Source organism: Musca vetustissima, unplaced genomic scaffold (assembly GCF_032173495.1).
Source record: "Musca vetustissima isolate MV318-11 ecotype Yass unplaced genomic scaffold, APGP_CSIRO_Mvet_v1 utg23084, whole genome shotgun sequence".
In the NCBI taxonomy this organism is placed as follows: domain Eukaryota; kingdom Metazoa; phylum Arthropoda; class Insecta; order Diptera; family Muscidae; genus Musca; species Musca vetustissima.
The window spans coordinates 259,710-284,404 of record NW_026883647.1 but is presented as its reverse complement, the minus strand read 5'-3'; the positions used below and the strand labels follow the sequence as shown (position 1 = coordinate 284,404).

At 32.8% G+C, this 24,695-nt stretch overlaps 3 protein-coding genes across 4 annotated transcripts in view; 1 reads left to right on the top strand and 2 right to left on the bottom strand.

Moving 5' to 3' along the window:
- The first annotated feature begins 268 nt into the window (after positions 1-268).
- On the top strand, positions 269-15,740 carry LOC133330570 (purine nucleoside phosphorylase). Of its 2 annotated transcripts, XM_061539008.1 has the most exons (3): positions 269-401; positions 9,150-9,230; positions 14,857-15,740. In XM_061539008.1, the coding sequence occupies exons 1-3, from the start codon at positions 286-288 to the stop codon at positions 15,728-15,730; spliced, it is 1,071 nt and encodes a 356-aa protein (XP_061394992.1). In that variant the 5' UTR covers positions 269-285; the 3' UTR covers positions 15,731-15,740. The 2 variants fall into 2 exon arrangements, with proteins under 2 accessions (XP_061394992.1, XP_061394993.1); XM_061539009.1 differs by lacking the exon at positions 9,150-9,230.
- On the bottom strand, positions 2,997-3,312 carry LOC133330567 (large ribosomal subunit protein eL18-like; the record flags this gene model as incomplete). Its single annotated transcript, XM_061539006.1, has 1 exon — positions 2,997-3,312. A coding segment is annotated over one exon (312 nt), but the record flags the coding sequence as incomplete, so codon positions are not given.
- Positions 15,741-21,349: 5,609 nt separating the features above from the next.
- LOC133330569 (mucin-2) overlaps positions 21,350-24,695 on the bottom strand; it is a 254,746-nt gene continuing 251,400 nt past the window's right edge. Inside the window, exons 17-20 of the mRNA XM_061539007.1 lie at positions 22,629-24,647; positions 22,455-22,571; positions 21,664-21,794; positions 21,350-21,593 (exon numbers count right to left, since the gene is read on the bottom strand). Coding sequence (XP_061394991.1) covers positions 21,354-21,593; positions 21,664-21,794; positions 22,455-22,571; positions 22,629-24,647 — 2,507 coding nt within the window. The 3' untranslated portion in view covers positions 21,350-21,353. The remainder of the gene's footprint in view (positions 21,594-21,663; positions 21,795-22,454; positions 22,572-22,628; positions 24,648-24,695) is intronic.

Genomic DNA, 24,695 nt, shown 5'->3' with positions numbered 1-24,695 from the left:
GCGTTCTTCTTTTTTTTTAATTTTGAAGAAATTGTGAATTGACAGCGTCCAGACCTTTGTCTATTCTGGGTTTATAGTGCGAAATATACAAAATTGTATTTAATTAGAAATTCAGATAAGATTGTGACAAAAGCAGAGTTTTATTAGCATAACTAGTTGCCGAAATATAAAAAAGAAAGAAAAAAAACTTGAATTGAAATTTTGTGTGCAAATTAAGCAAAGCACCACGTTTTTTCGTAAATCCATTTCAAATATTTGTTTAAAAACACAAAAAAGAACAACAACATGACCGGCTCCAGTGCAACAGACAGCGCCTGCCTCATTGCCAAATCCAAGACCAATGGCAGTGAAATGAATGGCAATGCTACCCGCAATACCTATACCGCCATTGAAAATAATTCGTAAGTATTTCCATTTGCTTTTCTAGTTTCCTTTTTTAGTCCTGCACAGATTTATGTGTGTACGTATGTGGTACATAGACAAACATTCCATTTCAATGGAAAACATTGTAATTTTCTTGCCCATTTTCGAATTGATGACCTGTTTCAAAACGTACATCATAACAAGTTTTAATGATCTGTTAAAATCTGTAAACAAGATGAAGATGGTATTATCAATGAATGAAGGAATGTGTGGTGCAGCAGCACCTAAACTTGATTGTCTTGTAAGTCCAATCAATGGAAAAACATGATAAGAATACCAATAGAAGACAAATGAGTATGTGGAAAATTCCAGAAGGGAATTAATTAAAGGGTGTTGTTTTATTTCATATGGAAAGATAATGTAAACAAATGGGTTTCAACTGTATTTTTGTTGGGCGCCAATGTAGATCATTAAAATGTGACATCGAATTTTCTAGTTTTCTATTGTTTGGTTTTAGAATACTGTGTACACGTGGGTATTGAGCAGTGTTTATTGTTATGCGAAGAGGTCAGCTATTCAAAATATCGATTATAAACCGGAAATATATATATTGTATAATATATTTGTTTGCAATATACAAACTGAAAGGTGAGATGCAATCTGTGTTGCCAGACATGCAATATAGTACTACCTTTGCAATTTTTGCTAGAAGAGCGTATAACCATTTCGATTGCAAAAATTGCTGCCAATTTTAAGAAAATATAAACGAGGGTGACATTGTCTTCTTATATTTTCCATTAGTTAAATTTGGATGAGTAATGTAGCATCTAATTGATTTTGTCATAGTCTTGACTGATTTGTTTTCTGTCCCCGAACAGAGTAGTTTGAGGTTTTGTTTTAGATATTCTCAGCACACGTTTCTACAGCAGAAATTTGCTAATTTAGACCCCAAGTTTATTCGGACCAAATCCGTTGCCGACAATTTGAAGTCTATTTACCAATTTCATCCAAACATAAATTTTATTGGAAGGAGAGGAAGTTCGGATCACTCCTTCTTGTAGGTCTCCCACAAAGGGTCAAATGTTGCTGATAATTAATTTTATAACAAATCAATCTTTGCGCCAAAACCTAATAGTTTAGGAAGGGCCAATCGAGACCTCCTAAATATTATCACAATTTTGAAAATATCTGGATGGATTCAATCTTAACTTCGTAATATTTTCATCAAACCGGTGTCATGTTCGTACCTACGCCAGTAAGTATCTCGGCTATAATGACTGATTTAACAAATATTTGTACTAACATCAGATCATGTTCAAAGATGTGATCCATCGATAAGATGTGATATCTACTTGGGACTGATGGGACTGCATTTGTTGGTATTTCCAAAATATAAAACCAACTAGAAACCCTACAACTTGGTTGGTTTCTTATCCATTTCTATGCACTCTACAATAGAAATGAATTATTATAAGGAAAAATAATAATAAAGAAAACTTTGTATAAAAACACTAGGTTACTAACCCTCCATGTTAACTAATTGTTAAGGAAAGTTTGTGGTGCTTCTGTTGTCTGCAACCAAATAAAGTAGTAGTCGGCATTAGTAGAAAATCCCAATATTTTTTTGCTTTATTGCAAGTATTTCTATTTAAAGATAAAACATTGTCTGGGTTGCAATATTTATTTGTAAGTGGTTGGAGAATTAAAGATAAGATATTAAATTCTAGGTAATTGTGTGAAATTTGTCTTATGCAATTTTTTGAAGGGGTTACACACATCGATTTTTTTTGCGATTTTAGATTTCCAAAAAAAAAAAAACATGACATATGACGTATTTGCCCTTCTGGGATCATAATATTAGGTTGGGGAAAATATATCCTTTATTTTTCGGGATATGGCTGCACTGATAGATTTCTCGTAAATCATCGATCACACAATTTTAGATTTATGCTCGATGGAAAGGCGACATTTCGCAGTAAAAAAAAATTATTTTGCCCAGGAGCTAATACTGTTTAAAATCATTTACAATTGACTAGACACGGCCAGAATTGGCCAACAGGAGAGGTGTCGTGTGCCACAAGGACAACACTAGGCCACACACATCTTCAAAAAATTCGGTCCGGACTTGGCAAAAAGCGATTATCATCATTTTCTTGCTCTGCTAAATTTCTTTAATGATCAAAAATTGGTATCTAGGAAGGATTGTGAAAATCGACTACTATAGTTTTTTCCAAATAGAGAGCAGGACTTCTATGAGAGATGCATTATGAAGTTAGCTTTAAAATGACATTAGGGTTCGGGAGGGTTCGGCCCAATAAAGACCCCTGTTGTTTTTTGATAGATACCGGTTAATATTTAGGGGATGAAATGGACAAAATACTTATTTTTTTGTCGGTTTTTCTGGTCGCTCCAGAGGCCGAAATTTGGTCCAAACATCTCGAATTTTTACATGGAGGGAATTGGGCCAAAGAATATGCATGCCTGTTTTTTTTTAATTCCATCAACCAACTGATTGATTTGTTTATTCACGTCTGTTGGAATTTTCTCAAGCGATGTAGTCACAATTTTAAATGGTTGAGAGAAGAGTAGACGTAAATTACAAATAAACATTCGGAGGTGTTATCTTTCTCGAATTGTTTACTTCTTATAACCACAGCTGGAACGACGACCACGGGCGCGTTCGATTTTACGTCCCTTGGAGCGAACATAGGGGCGGGTGTGGGAGTGAGGTACACCGAGTGTCTTTCCGAAATATTTGCAGGTTGTACGAGCGGTGCGTTTACCTTGCAACAACAGGCAGTTCTTGCCAGTGGGCGACTTCAAAGCCAGTCGATCGAAGGTGATTACCTCACCGCCAGCCTTCAAGATACGCTCGCGGGCAGTTTGGGTGACATGCAATGCACAAACGGTCATTTTGGGCACGTTCAATAGACGTTTGATAAAGACCGGTCAATATTTAGCGGGTCAAATGGACCCAGACTTTTTTGTGAAAAAGTACAAAATTTGTATTCTATAGCGTATATATTTACTCCTGAAGGACATAGAGCCGAGAAGTTTATAGTATATCCAAGAGGAGTGGTTGACCTTTAAATTGATACCAATTATATTGTCGTATGTACTCGGATGTGGGAATTACACGTAAATATTTACAGGTGCTTACGTATTCAGATATTATTTAATAAACCATTACCACACTAGAGGGCGAAAATATAGCGCTGATCGCTTGGAAATGTTCCATGAGGTTCCAGTTATGGTCAAGGACAACGCCTATAATTTTCGTTAATGATCAGATAGGGAATCTGGATAAGTAATTAAAAGGACTGTAGTGAACATTAGTAATATTCGGAAAATATGTCAATGTATGGAAGAGGTGCTATTGACCTCTAATCGGGCAAGAGGGTGCGACAATCACGAAATTTTACCCAGGCTCGGAATAAAAATCTGCAGAATGATAGAATAGTTGTGTAGGATATCGTATGGTCGGCCCCGTCCGACTATACTGCTCCGCTCACTGTTTTTTTTTTTAATTTTATTTAATTTGAATTCTCAATGTTGCTTTAAAATTTCAAGAGAAAAATCTAAAAATTCTTGAAGATATAATCGATTTATTGTTTCAGCATAAAGCGACTGCAAGAGTGCTTCTCAAAACCTTAATTCGTTTTTTAAAACATTGTTGTTACGATTGGCGGACACTTTTTTCAAAAAAAAATATTTTCCTAGGTTTGTCATTTTGCTAATTTTCAACCGAAGTCAATAATCCTACATCATACCAAACACCTTAAATAGATTAAAAAAAACTAAACAAAATGTGTTCTTCTTGCTTTCAAGAAATTTCTCTACCGTAGAACGTATTTAAAAAAAATCAAATATAATATACAAATCTTCATGTTAAAAAAAAAAACGAAAATAAAACCAAACAAAATTATGTGTATCAATAATAATTTAATACAACAACAATAGAAATATATGCATACATTATTAATAAAAAAAATAATAAAACAAAATTTAAGCCAAACCCAAAATCAGAGATAACAAGTTCAAAAAATTCAAATCTAGAAATTGTTGTATTAATTTCTTTTTTGGTATACACAATATTATGAATTCGACATATATATGCAGATAGAAAAAAATCATAGATAATTGGTTTATATCGCGTGATGTTGGTATTATTAGCATAACAGAGAGAAAAAAGACGCTCATGTTATAACTTGTTAATATTCAAAATACAAATCTAAGCAAATAAACAAAAAAATAAACGCTCAAATATTTTTCGATTTTTTTCTCGATTTATTTGTTCGATATATTTTCAAAAAAAAAAAAAAAAAAAAATTAATATATTTTTCGATTTTTTTAAATTTATTTCAATTTTTTCTGATTAGCAGATATGAAGCTTTTATCAAACATACCTAAATAGTTAATAATGACTGATAAAGCTTTGCCTTTAACCGGTTTTTACAGAAAACGCACATATGAACCCATAGATATTACAGTCAAGTGCATTTGACCACAATCAAGATCAAGTATTCGTATGGACATACTTCAAGTGTTTGGTTATATCAAAGGGGAGGGAACAACATCATTATATTGTTGTTGAAAAAAACCCGAAACTCCAATTCTCATTGGTTTAATTAAGGGGGTGTGTTGACCAACATACCCCCAAAACAAGCCTTGTAAAAAAATATTGTTGTGTGTTGATCCCAGCTGGAATGCGACAATACACTGTTCATGGCCAATGTCAGATTAATTATATTACATTATCAAATGTAAATACCAATACAACGAATATGGTTTAATAATAATATTTTCCTTAAACAAACAAAACAACAATTTACATATTATCTAATTAAATATAATATTAGATTAGAAATTGTAAAACAAAATGTTTATTCAACAAAATCTCAATACAAAAAACGTTAAGCCTCCATGGAATAGAATATTTGATTTCAAATCAAAACAAAACAAAAAATTATAATTCAGAGCAGATCGAACACGTGGATACATTTTGTAATACACACCTCCATTTCAGATCTATTACATACACTCAAATGTTCTAATGTGCTGACAAATATACATTAATGAATAACCTTTTAGAATTGTTTTATGGCGGCTATTGCCATAATGTGGCCTAAGGCAATATAGATTTTATTCATGTGTCCGATATATCAATTGTTATACGACAATGAATGATTTGCATGTTATAACTGACAAGTTTTCGATTTTTGGATTTAAAAAATATCGCAGAATAATAGCAGAACTGTATTTTTTATATTTACTTTGTGAATAAGGAGGTTGTCTGCAGCTAGCGTACGAAGCGAATAATAAACATTTACCCATCAAAGCTACAGAAAAAACGAAATGAAGAATATGATGATGATGATGAAATTAATGAAAGAAGAGAATCACAGCCGATAAGAAACAACGTAGTTTAATATACAAGAAAAAAAAACGGTTTGTCATTTGAGTAGATAATCATGGCAATGTTGCCAACAACAAGAACAACACTTCATTCAATACAAGCGACAGTACAGTATTTCTAAAATTTCTATTGGGATGTGTTTTGCTAATAATAATTCTTAATTAAATATACATGAAGCTTTCATTTCAAAAATTTGCTCAAAAAATTTTTTTTCTATAAAAAGACAAAAAATAATTTTAAAATATTCAATAAAAAGGGTATAAAATATTTGTTTAGCAATTTAAACTTTATAAAAAATTGCACAACTCAATAATTATTCATAAAACCAGTAAGGAAAGTAATAAAGTCGGACTTGGCCGACTATATATGATACCCTTCACGACTTTGGGGATATTCCGCATATGTATCTTTACAGATGTCGTCTTTTCGAAGGAACATTGACATGAAATTGAACGAACATAAAAATGCGATCTTTATCTATAAGTTCACTGTTTAAAATGTAATACCAATCAAACATCCATTGATTATTTGTTTTAAAATCAACATGAATAGGTCGAAATTATATATGGAAGCTATGCTATATCTAAATCTGAACCGATTTCAAGAAAACTTGCCCGAGATTAATTTATATTAATTTCAGTACGTTTTGACAATCGGCCTACTAAAGGTCTTTAGTACACCATTTATATAAAATCGGACGAAAGTACATATAGGAACTATATGTAAATCTGAACCAATTTCAAGAAAACTTGACACACGAAAGGTTATAGTAACTTCAGTACTTTGTCCAAAATTGTGTGCGGGTCGGCCAATCTTTGGTTCTTTAGTGCACATTAAATCGGACGAAAATATAAATTGGAGCTATATCTAAATCTGAACCAATTTTTACGAAACTTAGCACACAACATTCTGGACCCAATTCAGTACCCTATGCCAAATTTCGCACAAATCGAAAGATATACTTTGGAGACCCATTTACCTAAAATGGGAAGAATATATATATTGGAGCTATATATAAATCTGACCCGATTTTTTCGAAACTTGGCACACGTCATTCTTGACCTAATTGAGTACTTTATGCAAAATTTCGTGCAAATCGAAAGATATATAGGGGCTTTGGTGCCACATTTACCTTAAATCGGACGAAAATATATATGCGAGCTATATCTAAATCTGGACCGATTTTCACGAAACTTAGACTTAATTTAGTACGCTGTGCCAAATTTCGTGCAAATCGAAAGATATATAGGGACATTGGTGTACCATTTATATAAAATCGGACAAAACTATATATGGGAGCTATATCTAAATCTGGACCGATTTTCACGAAACATAGCACACATCATTCTGGACCTAATTCAATACTCTATGCCAAATTTCGCGTAAATCGAATGATTTATGGGGACTTTGATGCATCATTTACCTTAAATCGGACGAAGCTATATATGGGAGCTATATCTAAATCTGAATCGATTTTTACGAAACTTAGCACACATAATTCTGGACCTAATTCAATACTCTGTGCCAAATTTCATGCAAATCTAATGATTTATGGGGACTTTGATGCATCATTTACCTTAAATCGGACGAAGCTATATATGGGAGCTATATCTAAATCTGAACCGATTTTCTCTAAACTTGGCACACATAATTCTGGACCTAATTCAGTACTCTGTGCAAAATTTTGTGCAAATCGAATGGTGCCCCATTTACCTTGAATCGGACGAAAATATGTATGGGAGCTGAACCGCTGAACCGATTTTTCCCAATTTCAATAGGGTTCGTCCTTGGGCCAAATAAGTGACTTGTGCCAATTTCATCCAAATCGGATCATAAATGCGACCTGTACTTGGTTTACAATTTAACATCTACAGACGGACAGACGGACGGACATGCATAAATCGACTCAGAAAGTGATTCTATGCATATTCTCAAAAGGAACCATGTGTCTATCTCGTTTCCTTTTGCCTGTTACAAACATATGCACAAAGACATAATATCCTGTACCACAGTGTGGTGTAGGGTATAAATATTACGACAAAAAAGGCTGTTTTTAATATAGATCTACGTACTACGTGCTTTTAATATAGTTCTATTTATAAAAACTAAGACTTCTTGGAAATTTTCTTTACGTTTCATAAAAAAATCATAAAAATTATTATATAAGCATTTCAAAATTATCCTAGAAAAATAATTTTAAAAACTGATAAATTTTCAAGTTAAAAAACATTTTTATGAAAAATTTTCAAAAATTAATTATGTTAGCACCAAATTAATGGGTTTTTGTGCGGTATATGTAATTTTTTACAAGAACTACTTGAAAACGAACACTAAACTGTGACTTTTCCTGAGTGTATTTGCCTCTCTTCAATTACTTGAAAATTGTAACTTGAAAATATATTTTTTTTAAATGTCCAACATTATTTATTTTATTGCTATTTTAAAACATTCACTCTTTGATAAATCTTCAGAAATTGTTAAAAACACTTTTTGAATATTCTTGAAAAATTATTAAAAAAATCTCGTCTATATCTGTGCTATTTACTAATAAATAATATTTACAAACGATGCTAGTAGCATAAGTTTCTGAAAATTGTTGAAAATTATCCCCTTTTTAAAATTTTTTAAAAATATACGATTGCAGTTATGTTAATTCTCGAAAAAACTGTTCTTAAATAATGCATTATTATTTATCTGATAATTATTGAATATATGTCCTTTGAACACTCTCATTTATTTGCCCAAATTTCGTTGAAAAAATAATCAATCAGCTTTTTAGCAATGAAATATTTTCGAATATATCAATTGCACTTTGTACAATATTGCATTTTTTGATTAGTGTGCGTACAAAAATCGGCAATCATTTTTTTTTTTCTGATTATTACGAAAACACCTTGTCAGGAGGTGTGTCATATCACATTTTTTGTTATTATTTTGCTGATAACTGTATTTTGTATTAGCCAAAATGTGATAATATACGAATACATAACGAACCCCTTGACAAAAAGTAATCTGAGTAGATAAGTGGTCAGGTGGGCAAGTGCATTAGGGTATATTTGTTTGCTTTTTTGCAAAATAAACTGCTTTGAATGCATATTGATTACGATTTCTAAAACTATTTTGTTTACGATTTGTTTACACAATTAACATTATGAAATTGTCGACATTGCCTAACATATGAAAATCTCCACATTTGATCTCCCACAATAATTTTTAAGCAGTGTTTTTTTATTTTTTCATATTCTAAATTCACATTTAAGCAAAGCAATACTAATTGCCACATTCTTAATAATTAAAACAAAAAACAAAATTTATACAATATCCGATCCATTTTAAACATCATCTCCAAACATTTTATTTCTTATTCCAGATCATCAGAATCAGCAGCTACAACAACATCAAGAATGCAAAGACAATTATCACAAATTGAAATGGTGATGAATGAAGAAAAGTTAGTAGTCAATCAAAATTGATTTTTCGTTTAAAATCGAAATTATTATTTTTTCTGTTAAATTATATTTGTGTTTTGTGTTGTTTCTTCCATTGTTTCTTCCATTGTTTTTTAATTTTTATTTTTGGTTTGTCTTTTTTTCGTGTGGAAAAAGTTATCGATTATTGTTTTTGTATGTTATTTTACAATTCTTTTATCATTTTATTTCAATTATGGTTTATGGCTTTCGATTAAACATTTCCATGAAAATTATGTTTTGTTTTTATTTTCACTTTTTTCTTTTTGTTTCCACCCCCTCAAGAATTCTAACATTAAATCATTCAGTTATTTTGTAATCAATGTCAATTAAACATCAATTATGTTGCTGATTCATCAAACCCATACTAAAAGGTGGCGTTATTCTTGTTTTATTTTTTCTTCACGATTTATTAATTTTTAACATTTATTGGCAATTCTCTGCAATTTGATAAGAAGTATTGATAAGATTTATTACTGGCAATATTGGGGTTTTAGTTTTTAAGATCCAACTACCATAACGGCAAGAGGGTTAAATATTTTACTAAAAAATAAATTGTTGTGCTGTAAAAAAAAGTTCAAGAGCAAACATGCAATATTTCAATGTTTATTACAAAAATATTATCTTTTTCTTAAGGAGATGTCGAAAATACACGTAGTAGTATGTAATGTATTTTAACTACTTATTAAAGTCGTTGCTGGTTCATAAAATATGCATGGTCAGATATAGTGTCAATATAACGGGTCTCATATATCATATATTTAAATTGAAGAAAATTTGACTGTACTGTTGGTGTCATCACTTATAATAATGACCAAGGGTCCGACTAAATTGGTTTTAATAATGGTATAAAAACCAGTGAGGGGAGCAGTATAGTCGGACGAGGCCGACCACGTGATACCCTACACAACCACCACGAAAATCAAACTTTCTGCGGTTCTATATTCTGAGCCTGGGCAATATTTCGAGATATTTGCACCCTTTTCACCAATTATAGATCAACGAAAAATTTTGTCACTTTAGGTTTTGGTTGATTGACCGATCATCATCTAAACAGCCGCTCTAAGTATTTGGTCAGATCCCCTTCACCTTGTAAAATATGTGATGCTCTGCATATAATAATTGCCTCTAGAGCGACTAGAAAATCTGACAAAGTTAAAGATTTCGGTTCATTGCACCTTCTGAATGAAATCTCAACTTCACCGAAAACTATAGGCGTCGTGCTTGACCATAATCGGAAGTTCATGTACAATTTCAAAAGTATCAGCGCGACATTTCCGTCCTCTAATGGAGTAATCGTAATACTATGCACATAGTCACCTTTACCTAATTACGTATAACTCCCACATCAGAGTACATGCAGCCATAAGTTTGGTATCAATTTGAAGGTCAACAACTTCTCTTGGATATACTATCAACTTCTCGGGTATATGTCCTTCAGGAGCAAGTATATACGCCCCAGAATAAAAATTTTGTAATTTTTTCACACAAAAGTCAGGGTCCATTTGACCCGCTAAATATTGACCGATCTTTATCAAAACAGGAATGCTTATTCTTTGGCACGATCCTCTTCTCCATGTAAAATTTCACGATGTTGGGACCATAACTGCGGCCTCTGGAGCGACCAGAAAAACCAACAAAAATTAAGTATTTGGTCCATTTCATCTCTTAAATACTAACCGATCTTTACCAAAAACAATAGGGGTCTTCATTGGGCCGAACCTATCCTCCATGCAAAATTTGGTGAAGATTGGTCCATAACTGTGGCCTGTATCGTGTTTACAAATTATAATGGACGGACGGACGGAAACACATGTCTACATCGAATCAGCTAGTCGAGATATGACTATGATTAGTATACTTAAAGGAGGGTCTAGGACTAATATTTCGCGGCATTACAAACTCTTGGCCTGCACAAAGCTATAATACCCTGACAACCTAGTTTTGTAGGGTATAATGACAAAATTTTTTGGGACTTTTGGATTTGGTCGTTAAAACCAATATGCCGGAATATAAATGTACTCTATGTATCCTTGTCCGTCAGTTGAAATCACGATATATATTCTAACATTTAAAATAGATCCTTGAAATATTCTGCAATTACTCCTAGAATGTTGATTTTGAAAATGAGATACATATATAATATATCGTTCCACGTTTTGGTATAGCCTTTTTATAATGGTTACGTCCAACTTCGCATTTTCAAGAGGAGACATTGTAATAAATCCCCCAACTTTTAGGTAATTCATTCCGCAATTCCGGTTTCTTGTTGAGTACTAAACATATTCGCAAAACATTGTAAATATAAGTCAATGTTTGAAATAGTCCCCATATAAATATCTCACCTAATATAAGCTATTTTAATGGCCATAGGCGCATTTTCCATACGAGTGAATGGTTCAACATTTTGGATTTTAATATCAGGTTCAAGGCCTGATATTAAAATGTATTCCCCTGTAAAGGTTAAGTAAATTTTGTCAGAAGTAAATTTTGTAACCAATGTTGGATAATGTCTCGATACAGGCTGCATATAGATCCTGACCTGACCGATTATAGTTATTTTGAAAGTGGATAATAGATAGTAAAAAATTGTTCCCCCTGAACTATGTGATGTTTTTACTTCTTTGAAGGTAGAAATCATTTTATGTACTCTACTAGCCAGAACATAGAAATAGATTAGTCTTACCATAGAAATACAATATATTTTTTACAACCTACAGAATGACTTTTTTTTAAAGTTAAGAGAAATTTTATCCTAATGTTCTTCCGAATTAAAAATAGTTATAGAAGTGGTGTGGCTACTGCATATTAAATATATATTTCTAAATAACATTTTTATTTTCTTAAACTGACTGACAGTTGGCTTGCGCTTATTTTTTAACAGAATGACAAACGCCTGCAAGTTTCAGTGGGATTTTCTTTGAGGGTCTTTTTTTATAAAGGTATACAACACAAAACCAATATATAAATAAGAAATATAACAAAATCCTATGACTGTTATACAATAAATTTTTACAGAAATAACAATAATAATATAACTAATGTGGCTATAACAAAGAACAAAATTGAAGCGGAAATTTGCGAAAAGTAAGTGAATTGGATTTTTTTTTTTTAATTTTGTATTTTTTTTAATTATATCACAGTCAAATAAAAATGTAAATGCGCGAAAAGAGTATTGAACGAAATTTATATAAGAAAATTAAAAAATATATATATATATTTTAAATTATTAAAATATATATATTGAGATATAATATTAGTATGGTATTGTGGTGTATTTGGTTTGTTGTTTTCAATATTAAGGATAATTCCATTGACATAGGTATAAACATATTTTTGTAACTATACCTATATACTCCTATTGAGTCACTGAATCCATAAATAAACAGAATGGTAAAAACAAATTAATATATATGGGAAAATATAGTTATAATCCCTTCTAATAATATCCGACTATTTTACATTTATTTCAACAATAATTTTATTTATTCTCACACTTTTCTTGATATATATATATATATATATTGTTCCACAATCAAACGACTGTCACGTTTGTCATGGATTCAACAACAAAATCACCTGTTTTGTGCAATGTTTCGTCAATGTTTACTTTCACTTATCATTCGCCTTATCTTCTACATATTTTCCAAGAATTTCGATGAAAATTGCAGTGTTGATTTTATTATTTCGCACTCAAAACTGTAGCGTTTATAATACCACTGAAAATCGGCTAACAAATTTTTAATTTTAAGTTTTAATGCGAAATTGACGTTTTGCATTGGAAATATGATAACACATGAAATAATACGACGACGTAGTTCATACCTCTAGAAACGTCAGAAATGAATATCTGATCAAAATCGAACACAATTGGTATTCCACATTAATCATTTGGAAATTTAAAATTGTTTTGATATACCCCCCCCCCCCCCCCCCCCCCCCCCCCCCCCCCCCCCCCCACATTTTTTATTTTTAAACATATTCGCTTGAGCTGTATATATTTGTGTCATTTTTGTTGTTGTCTTGTTGTTGTTTTTTGTGATTAAAGAAAAGTCCTTATTTTTGATGGCGGGCATGATAACTCCTCACTGGAACAACCAAATATTCTCCAAGTCATTTCCTTCAATAGAAGATAAAGAAATTCCATTGTCATATGATCATTACGCTCCGAATTGACTGCGACAGTCTTTCCATCATTGTTTTCGATGAAATGTGTAGGTCCAATCACACCTTGGGGCCAAAGAGGGCATCAGACAGTGCCTTTTTTCTCTTCAATTACTTGAGGGTTTTAAAAGTCCCAAATGTCCGTCCGTCTGTATATCTGTCCATTTTAAATTGTAAACAAAGTACAGGTTGCATTGTTATCCGAATTGGATGAAATTTGGTACGGGTTACTTATTTGGTCCAAGGACGAACCCTATTGAAATTGGAGAAGATCGGTTTATATTTAAATATAGATCCTATATATCTAATTTTATATAAATGTTATATTAATGAAACTATTGCATAGCGAATATTTGTCCAGATTGATGTATACAAATTTTGCACAGCGAACTGAATTAAATCGGTTCAGATTTAAATATAGCTCCTATTTTCCTCCGATTTAATGTAAATTGTGCACCAAATCCCTATATATCTTTCGATTTGCACGAAATTTGGCACCAAAGTTAACACAGAATGATGTGCGTTAAGTTTCGTGAAAATCGGTTCAGATTTAGATATAGCTCCCAAATATCCTTTATTCCGATGTTATCTAAATTGTGTGCTTAAGTGTCGTTGAAATCGGTTCAGATTTAGATATTGCTCCCACATACATATTTTCGCCCGATTTTATAGAATATCCCTAAAGTGGTGAAGGGTATCAAAAGTAGGCCCAGTCCGATTTTGCTACTTTCCTTACTGGTTTTATTTCGTGTTTGTGGTGTATTATATGTACATATTTCAAAATATTTTGGAGGGTGCAACAACTTCAATTCGTAGTGTTCAATTAGATTTATACAAATTTTAAATGAAAATATTCAAATATCAATAATCTGACAGATGTGGATTCATTGCTGAACCATTTATATAAAATCGGGGCCGTATTGATCCAAATATAACATGTGAGTGGTTAATTTTGAAAGTGCTTTAAGTCCACTTAAGGTCACAAACAAAATTAAATATCTCAATATTAGAAATATGGACTTAAACCACTAAGCGACTGGTATAACCCTTTTGAAACTATAACATATTAAGGGCAACATAAATGAATGGATATAAAGAATATAACATATAGGCCTATAAGGTAGAGAAAGTTCAGAGCAAAAATTATTTTAAAAAGGCGTATGCTGAGAATTTTTAAATTCTTACTGAAAAACTATATCAAATTGTTAAGAATATATTTTCAGGAATATATGTTTCTTGCTATATATTTTTGTGTGTTAAAACTTACCGTAATACTTATCTTTTTCGAGGAACTGTTACAATATTTCATTATTCATCTTTTTCGTACTGTGTACTACAATTTGTTGACGTGTTTTTTATGATTGTCCATAAATATATATTTACGATTTGTTTTCAACATTTTATTAATATTACAACTTTGTTGCTTTTATTTTTTGCTATTTCCAGATATTCCTATGAAGTCATTAAAGATATTGCCGATTATTTGTTGGATCGCACAACTATTCGTCCCCTAATTGGTATTATTTGCGGTTCCGGTTTAAATTCCATTGCTGATATGATTACCGATACGAAAATCTTTGAATATGAAGATATTCCCAACTTTCCAGTGTCCACGGTGGAGGGACATGTTGGTCGCATGATTTTCGGTTATTTGGAAAATATGCCTGTTATGGCTATGCAGGGACGTTTCCATTACTATGAGGGTTATCCCTTGGCCAAGTGTTCAATGCCGGTGCGTGTTATGAAATTGGTCGGTGTCCGTTATTTGATGGCCACCAATGCTGCCGGTGGTCTCAACAGCAAATTCAAGGTCGGTGATATTATGCTTGTACGTGATCACATCAATATTATGGGCTTTGCCGGCAATTCGCCGCTGCAAGGGCCCAATGATCCTCGTTTTGGTCCCCGCTTCCCTCCCATGACAAATGCCTACAATGCTCATCTGATTAAAATTGCCAAACAAGTTGCCAAAGATATGGGAATTGAGAATGAAATCCACGAGGGTGTCTACACCTGTTTGGGTGGACCAAATTATGAAACCGTAGCCGAGTTGAGAATGTTGCGGACCATGGGTGTTGATGCGGTGGGCATGAGTACCGTCCATGAAGTTATCACAGCTCGTCATTGTGATTTGACAGTCTTCGCCTTTAGTTTGATCACCAACAAATGTGCCACCGGCTATGACAGCAGTGAAGATGAGGCCAATCACGAAGAAGTTGTGACAGTGGGTCGTTCCCGCCAAGCCGTCTGTGGAGAACTTTTGTGCCGTGTCATTCGTGAAATTGCCAAAGAATGTCCCAATAAGGCACAATTGAAATAAATCTCAGGTCATCTGTAATATCACGATTAGTTTAAGTTCTGATATCAAATGTAAATTAATAATTCTTGGGATTATGTGAAAAATTCGATTGTAATGATTCCCCATTTTTTTTATTAATATTTCTTAAATCTCAGTTTTGTTTTGATTTTTCAAAATTATTTTTATTTTCAATGCCATTTGAGAATGGAATTGCTGACTTTTATTTTTTTGCAATTCTTCCTCTCGGCCAAATTCCCTTATTGGCATCATTTTTTTTTATTTTAATTTTTTTTTTGTAGTATTTAGGCAACACATTTATAGTTTAAGTGTATTTAATCAATAGTTATGTAGATAGTATATAGAATAATTAGCATTTATGTATATAAACATAGATTTTTCAATTTTAATAGATATAGTTATAAATATTGCAATAAAAACAAAACAGATAACTCCCAAATTAAGTGAGCTAAAACCAAATATAGTTTTTTTTTTTCCTTACCAGAAATTTCCATTTTTTAGAAAAAAAGATCGAAATACAAGTAGCCGTGGAATACATAAAAATCTCAATACAATTGATGATGATTTAAGTATTCTCTGTTCACGTGATATTTTCTGACTTGATCAAGGGTTGGAAATAAATATTCAAAGCTTGTATCAAATGGGTTATTGCATTCGAGAGAGTTATACCAAATTTTCTAAAAGAGATTTATACATGGGCAATATTGCCAATTTTTTAATATTCCATTTTCAAAAAATCAGCTTTTTTGTTTTTGTGGCACATCAATGATTTTTGGTACACATATAGAGAAAAATGTTCTGACTCCGAAACCGTTCGCGATCAAATTTTGGGTTGATGCGCGCAAAAGTTTTCGAGGTTTTAATTTTGGGCATAAGAAAAAAATCTTAAAATTACGCCGTTTATTATATTGACCAAAAACGTTGATATATATTTTCCTCCGTAAAATAAGAATATGAATATATTATAATAATCACGATAAAGTTGCACATATTCGCGAAATATGAGAAAAATAAAAAAATATAGCAGATTACATCAATATTTTCATCATATTAATGACATACACACACCTAAAAATTAATTTAAAAATATCTACATAATCTAAACACCATGATGAATCAAATGATATCAAAATCACACAAGTCCGTGTAGCGGTTTCTAAATCACAGCGACAACAAAACAAGATATCGAGGAAAAATATTTGTTTTTGGTTCGAAAAAATAATGTCATCATATTTATTTTTTTTAATTGTATACAAGAAATTTCAGAAAAAAATGTTGGGGTTATTCTGCTATTTTACCCGAATTTCGCCGAAAAATTGACGTATATAATAATAATCACTTTTTGTGTATAAGTATACGCCTTGCGGATTATATCAAGACCCTTCCGATAAATCTTAGAATTCTATAAATAGGTATAAATCTTAAAATAAAATAATATTATAAAATATACATTTTAAATTGCGTGTAAATCGCATAATTTTCAAAATCATTTGATGCGCATGCGGTTTCAAGGAAGTACTGAAGTTTATCTTCCAATCCATATATATTTTGCGAAATTTCAATTGACGGCTAAGATGTGCCACACGTTACATTGAAGTACCCAAAAAATCGTAAAACGCGAATAATTTCCGAAAACTCGATATGCCATTAACGCGCATCAGATTTCGGTGTGCACCCTAAAAAAATACATCGATCTATACCATTTCAATGTGGTCCATTAAGAACCATGGATGTGCCAGCAAAATCTATTTTTGAGATAAATTGCGTACATCTCTCTTTCGGCTGAAGTTTTTAAAGTTCTCTTTTCGAAAAAGATCAAAATCCGTATGAGGTCATTTATTAAAGCGGAAATGATACACAGAAAACGCAAATAAATCCGCGATATTTTCAAAAACATTTTTTGCCAAATTTCGTGTTTTTGGAAGACCAGTTCCCGCCGTTCTAGTAGATGGATTTTCACGAAGAAGATTTTATATCATCCGAAACGTAAAAAACGTCGCGGGTATATCATTCAGCAGATCTAAAAATTTGGCTACAAAGCTGTGCATACTACATACACAAAATAATCAAATTATATAATCGATTTTTAGAAATTCCTGTTTGCGTATTAAAGCTAGAAGTAAAATTAAAAAAACACTCAAAATCGAGCTTCAAAATGTCAGCATCATTTAAAGGTAGATGCAGTTAAAATTTTGAATAATGATACATAAGGGGCGTAGTCCCAATTTTGTTGGCTTCCAGTTTTATTTTGACACGAAGACCGTGCAATGAGTGGCTTAGTCACAAATCGATATAGAACATAAAAAACTGGTTCGCCTCAATCTGTTTTTACACATTTTTTTACATTAAAGTAGACACAGCTTCCACCAAAATAAAGTTTGGAGGTCAATATCATGAACAGTTTGCAACGACAGATCAATTAACCCAAAACTATTCACTTTATACCATATACTTAAGTAGTTCCCGAGTTATAAAGGGGTGAACCTCCGCTTCAGCTATGTTAAAAAATTGGCAATATTGCCCACATGCATTTGTTCCAAACCATAAAATTAGATAAGCCAGAGGTTTTACTTATTTAATTTGAATCACAATGACATAGCAGTTTTTGTAGAATTTTTGGATCAAATAAGCCTATGGTTTGGGGAGGTCTACGGAATAATATACAGATTTTATTTCGCTTTATATGAGGTATATGTTTCTATCAAAGAATTTATCAACTGTATAGAAGTATCAGAAAAGTTTGCTTTATAAACCCCAACATCGGATTTAACATAAAATCGGAATGGCAGAAAATACCTAAAATGAGCGAGACCTAAAATAATATATATCATTGGTTATATGTGACCATATTTAACAGTTTTCTGCCAGAATGGCAAAATGAGCATATGATCATTAAAATACTTGAAATTCTGCAGAAAATGTGAGCAAACTGTTTTCAAACATACTCTTGATGTAGCATCCACTGTCTATAAGTATATGGGCGACATCTAGATTTCACATCATGCATCTCATTAAAATATGTACGCATTGCCAATCACTTAGTCAACTTTGAAACCAACTGAGCCTAATTTTATTGCATGCGAGAGTTTTGTTGTTCAATTGTTTTACCCTCAGCCTTATACCTAACCTATACTAATCTCTACTAATAAAAGTGACTGACTGACTGATTTAACGATTCATCAACGCCCAGACGAAACGGCTGAAGCTAGAATCTTGAAATTTTGGGTGAGGGTCCAAAGGTGTCAGATAAGACTGGGTTTTGGAAATTTGTACTAGAACGGTACAAAAAGTACTAAATGTGATATTTGTATTTGGCGAACCAGTAGAGCTAGAACTTTGAAATTTGGATTAAGGGTCACCGATGGAGTGTAGAATAGATGTAGCAAAGGGTTTTTTCGAACTAGCGTGTGAGTGGATTGAGCTAAAAACTTGAAATTTCGAATGCAGATTAAGATTGAGAAGTAGGGTCGATATGAGGAGAGTTGGAAAGCGTGTACTCATTTGTACGAAAGTACTATATTTGGTACAAATTTGATTTGAAGGTACAAATCGAGCTGGAATCCTGAAAATTGAAAGTAACATACCCGTCAGAGTGTAGGATTAGGATGTGTACGTAGTTTTGGAAATTTTTTTACATATGTGTACGAAAAGTACTAAATCGTACTATAATTGGTACAATATGGATTTGGGTGAACCGATAGAGCTGGAACAATGAAATTTGCAGGAAGGATCATTGTATGGATGTAGGATTAGGGTCAGAATTCAGTTTAACAAATTTATACATTGGGTATTAAATGGTACTAAATTTGGTACAATTTGAATTTTAGGTGAACCAATAGAGCTAGAATCATGAAAATTTGAGTCAGGATCACTGTGGAGGTGTAAGATTGAAATATTTAAGTTGTGGGTGAACCGATAGAGTTGGAATCCTGAAACTTGGATTTAGAATCGCTGTGGGGGTGTTGGTTTGGGTTAAGTAGGAAGTTTTGGAAATTCGTACTACTGTGTAAAAAATTTGGTACAATTCGAATTGTGGATCAACCGATAAAGTTGGAATCTTGAAACTTGGATTTAGGATGACGTTGGTGTCGGATTGGGGAATATAGGAAGTTTTGGGTACTACTGCGTACAAGATTTGGTACAATTTGAACTGTGGGTGAACCTATGGAGTTGGAATCCTGAAACTTGGATTTAGAATCACTATCGGGGTGTAGGATTGGGGTATGTAGGAAGTTTTGAAAATTCGTACTACTTTGTACTAAATTTGGTACAATTTAAATTGTGGGTGAAACAATAGATTTGGAATCCTGAAATTTGAATTTGGAATCATTATGGGGGTGTTGGATGGTTGGAAATAATGTGTGCTAAATGGAAAATTTGGATTTGGGTGAACCTTTAGACATCAAATTATTAAATGGTGCTCATATTTCATTTATGGTCTATATTAATGTGTGGATTGTTTTTTTCTGACATATAAAATAATATAATATGTTAATACTTGTTTAAATATTTTCTACATTCGCTAACGAAGTTGCGGGCATATGCTAGTATTCAATAAAAATCCTCCATGACGGGTGTTTGTTATACAATATAAAACCTTTTTCAAAAGCATAAACACATATTTTTTAAATAGAATATACATTTTAAAAATTTTATTTTATTTGAAAAAAAAATGATAATATATATTGTTGTTGCATAATATAACAAATTCCTAAATGATAAATACAATTACAAAATATTATACATACACATTTTTAAAACTTTGTGTATGTACGAGTTTAAAATTATTACAGGTATAATTAACTTAAAATGAATGAAACTTAATTATGAATGAAACCATATGGAGCATTAGTATTTTTTTATTTAATTAACTAAAAAATAAAAATTGTACTAAAACAAAAAATGCAAATTAATAAAAAATAAACTACACAATTTTTTTATATTTTATTCAAACAAAATTTTGAAAATCTTAAACAAAAATAATATTACAATCACAAAATAAAGACAATAATATGATTTAACTTAAAAAATATATTTCCAGAGTAGAGGAAAAAGGGAGAGAGAATATTTACAAATTATAATAAAAAATATAATTTTATGATGATGCTGATAATTTAGGTTTTATGTACTGATTGAATGTGTATGTGTGTGTATTAGCATAATAAAGCGTTGATGATGAATGTAAACGATGAGTGTTACATATTTATGAGTAAATGTAAAAGTTTTCAATTGCTTGTTTTCTTTCAAAAATTGTTTCATTGCACAAAAATGTATTTTTTTTGAAATAGATGTATGTGTGTTAATAAAGCGCATTATTATGTTGATATTTTTCATATATATAGATATAAAAATTAGCTTGTGTATTAGTATTAGCTTTTTATAAATTTTGTGTTAAGGCCTTATATTTTGTTTCACTTAAATTTCTATTGTAAATTGTTATCAAAATTCTGTAAGACTGATTATGTTTGGTTGTACCCCAACTCAGGGGGTAGTGATTATTCAAATATTCATGATATATGATAAATGTAAGTGTAAGTATATATACTAATATGAGTGTATAAGCTTGTGCTGTTCGTATATCAGTTATTAAAAAAACGAGTGTTTTTAGGGGGTCTTCATGCGAGTTTTAAAATAGTCCCCGCTCTTTTTTAAGATTTGTTTGTTTCCACAATGGCATTTGTTCGAATTCACTACGTTGCAGACCCAAGGCTTTTCCAAAATCGTCCGCATTCAAATACAATTCCAAGCGTGTTGGATCAACACCTTCGGGTAAGGGACGTGCTTTTAGCACCTCTAAAGGATATTCGGTTTGTGAGAGTTGTTCCAAAACATCGGCTATGGGTAGGGGTTCATCGGTGCGACCATCCTGAAGCAAAGAAAAGGTTTTTTTTTTTTTTAAAAACTTTGTGCTACGAGTATTTGTTGTTATTACTTACTTGTAAATTAATATCCTTAATATCATCTCTATCACTCCACTCGGGGAATAAAGCCTTGAATGCAATTGGCTCCAAACCTGCCCACACGACATAACCTTTAATGCCATGGAATTGTTTTTCATTGTTTTCACCTGGAAAAAATTAAAATCAGGTTTGTTAGAAGGTATGTAAAACAAATGTGATAAATTATCATACAAAAATCCACGTAACGAAAATATCGTAAAAAGCCTATGTTTTTAGACCTCTTAGTCCTTTAAATATTCCTAACATATAACTTTCCTTCGAAAAATATATTAATTCAAAACATTCAAAGAGTGACGGTTGAAGATTTGTTATTAAATTGAAAAATATTCCAAAAATATCCACAATTGTAGATTCATGCTACTTCGAAATATATTCTTAATAATTCACACCTCAACACCAGAATGCCTTAAAATCCACCTTTAACGGTCTGATATTAATTCGAAAAATAATGGAAATGTATTTTAAAAATATCCACGTTTTTAGTTCCGACATTAACTCAAAAAATAGTCATTTAACATCCTAGCTTGTTGTTGTGATAGTTTTTAAAGTAAATATTCTTAAGAAATCCACGCTTGACTATTTCTAAATTCTTAAAAAAATTAGAACTATAATTCGTTGAAAATAGTTCGTAAAACCCCCAAGCTTATGCATCACATAGACATTGCTTATCTTTTAAATCGATGTCCTTCAATAAAAAAATAATATACAAATTTCAATCCTGACATTGTCCGCAAATGTCTGTTTATTCAACTTAATTTAAAACATACCAAATTTCGCTTTCCAATATGATACAGCCGTTTCTAGAGCAGCTCGACGCTCGGAAATCCAACGATTGACACCAGCACGATTTTCATTTGTGGGGCTGCTGCGTTCATCAGTATTTACTGCAACAAATTCAAACAATAAATATAATTCACCAAGAAAATAAATTAATAACTTACTTTTAATATCCTCCAATGGCCACCAGCCCATCCAAAGCCACAACGAATCACCATCATCCAACATAAAAATAGTCGGCTGTCGGGCATTATACAATTGTGCTTGACTGAAGGGATATGGCGTTATAAGATCTTTACATCTCAAGGGCGACTGTATTTCGGTGGCACTGAATACCCCGCCCTGAGTACTTGAGAAATGGAAGAGACGTGGCGTGTAGTTAAACCCTTTCGACTTCTCATCACAAAGACTACCATATAATCGGGCTGGTTGTGTAAAGTCGCCATTGAGACTTTCTTTGAAATCTTGAAGTTCTTTGGTTTCCTCCATTACTTCAATGACTACACTATCGCATTCAAATAAATCTTTGGGTTTCAAGTCTTTCAGTTTTTCGGCAGCCTTAAGGCACACATCACGAGTATGGGCAGCAGATTGGCAACCATGCCATACATAAATAATACCCTTTTCACCGTGAATCAGGAGCATGGAAGCACGAGAGCGCAACTGTTTGCCATGACAATCAACTTCTTTGAGTAGAGTCTCTTCGGGATCATTGCCGATTACTTGATAGAGACGCCATTGGCTGCGACGAGACAAACTTTCTTCCCGGCGTCCCTTGTGCTGACACATTACACCAAACAGGCGTATAAACACGGTGGTTTCATCGCCCTGGGCTACACGCATTTGGGCACCCTTTTCCTTGTCCAATTCTACGGTGAGCAGGGCAGCAGCACCTTTTTCGTTGGCTGATGCTTCACTACCTTGCCATGTGAAGTAGACACAACGATCTCGGCCGACAGTACTACGATTTGAAATACGTCCGGAAAGTTCTCGAACGGTAACATTGATTTGATAGATCCATTTGACAATGTAACTTTCAGCTGTATAAAAGTGGCCATAACTTTCCTGGTCCACTTTATCGAAATTGAATTCATTGATTTGCCATTTGTCACAGGATTTGGAAATGATTTCGAAGTGACGCATGCTATTGGTGTCATAGTAAAAGTTGCCACGGCCCAAATTGGCCTGTTCCAAAATGAGATTGGGTTCTTCATAGGGGTTGCCCTTGAAGAGGGCATTGCCATCTAAGGGTTTTACAGAATTCACACTGTTCACCAAATAGTCTTTTTCCAAATCTCCTCTCTCCACCTCCGGCCAGTCAGCAAATTTCTCCTTGAACAACGCAGTTTCCATGTTTTGTGTAATTTTACCCAAAATACACCAATCACCACGCTTCTCACAACGTTTGGGGAAACTGTAATTGTCACGAGCTCCCACAATCGAGGCATACTGCATGGGATTTACATAGCATTTGGAATAATCCACCATGGCGTCTTCATAATGCTCCTGGGCCAATTTGAGGGCAGCTCTCTTAGAGTCTGATGGTGCATTCTTACCATTCCATATGTACATTTCAGAACCGAAGTCGAATACCAACACCTTTTTGGTATCCAACATTTCCACCTTGGGTATGCAGCCCCAATATTTTTCATATGGCACCAAGGAATCATCCTGGAATTCGTAAACTTTATTCGTCTCAATCAGGCTGGCTTCGAACAAGTCATCTTCATCGGCATGACCACTGTCGGGAATAATATAGGCCTCGGGTTTACCCAAAATGTCCCAGAATTTCTTCCAATGATGTTCGTTCATGAATTTACCATCGGTGAGTATGACCTCGGAGGTGGCTGTACAGCCCATATCTTTATTTTCCACGATGTAGGCACAGATCTTCTTGCTGCGTGATATTTCAATGATATTGGCATAGGAGCCAACGTAACGGTATAAATTGGGACCATTTATTAAAATGAAACAATCACCACGATTCAGGGAGAGATATGATGGTTCAACGAGGCGTGTTTGTACATGTGTGCGACCTTTGACATGCAGCAACATAACCGGTTTATAGGGTACCCACATTTGTACCAGTGGCAATGAGGAAGATTTCAATGAAACCGATTTGAAATCTTCAACAGATGCTAAACCGGCAATTGCTTCAGCGGCTAAATTAACCCTACCACCATCTGAAATTTAGAGGGAATTTGAATTAAGAGAGGATTTAATAAAACGGC

Coding starts and splice junctions, on each gene's coding strand:
- LOC133330570 (XM_061539008.1), top strand. CDS start 286: ATGACCGGCTCCAGTGCAACAGACAGCGCCTGCCTCATTGCCAAATCC. Junction 402..9,149: donor ACCGCCATTGAAAATAATTC/GTAAGTATTTCC, acceptor TTCTTATTCCAG/ATCATCAGAATCAGCAGCTA. Junction 9,231..14,856: donor ATGGTGATGAATGAAGAAAA/GTTAGTAGTCAA, acceptor TGCTATTTCCAG/ATATTCCTATGAAGTCATTA.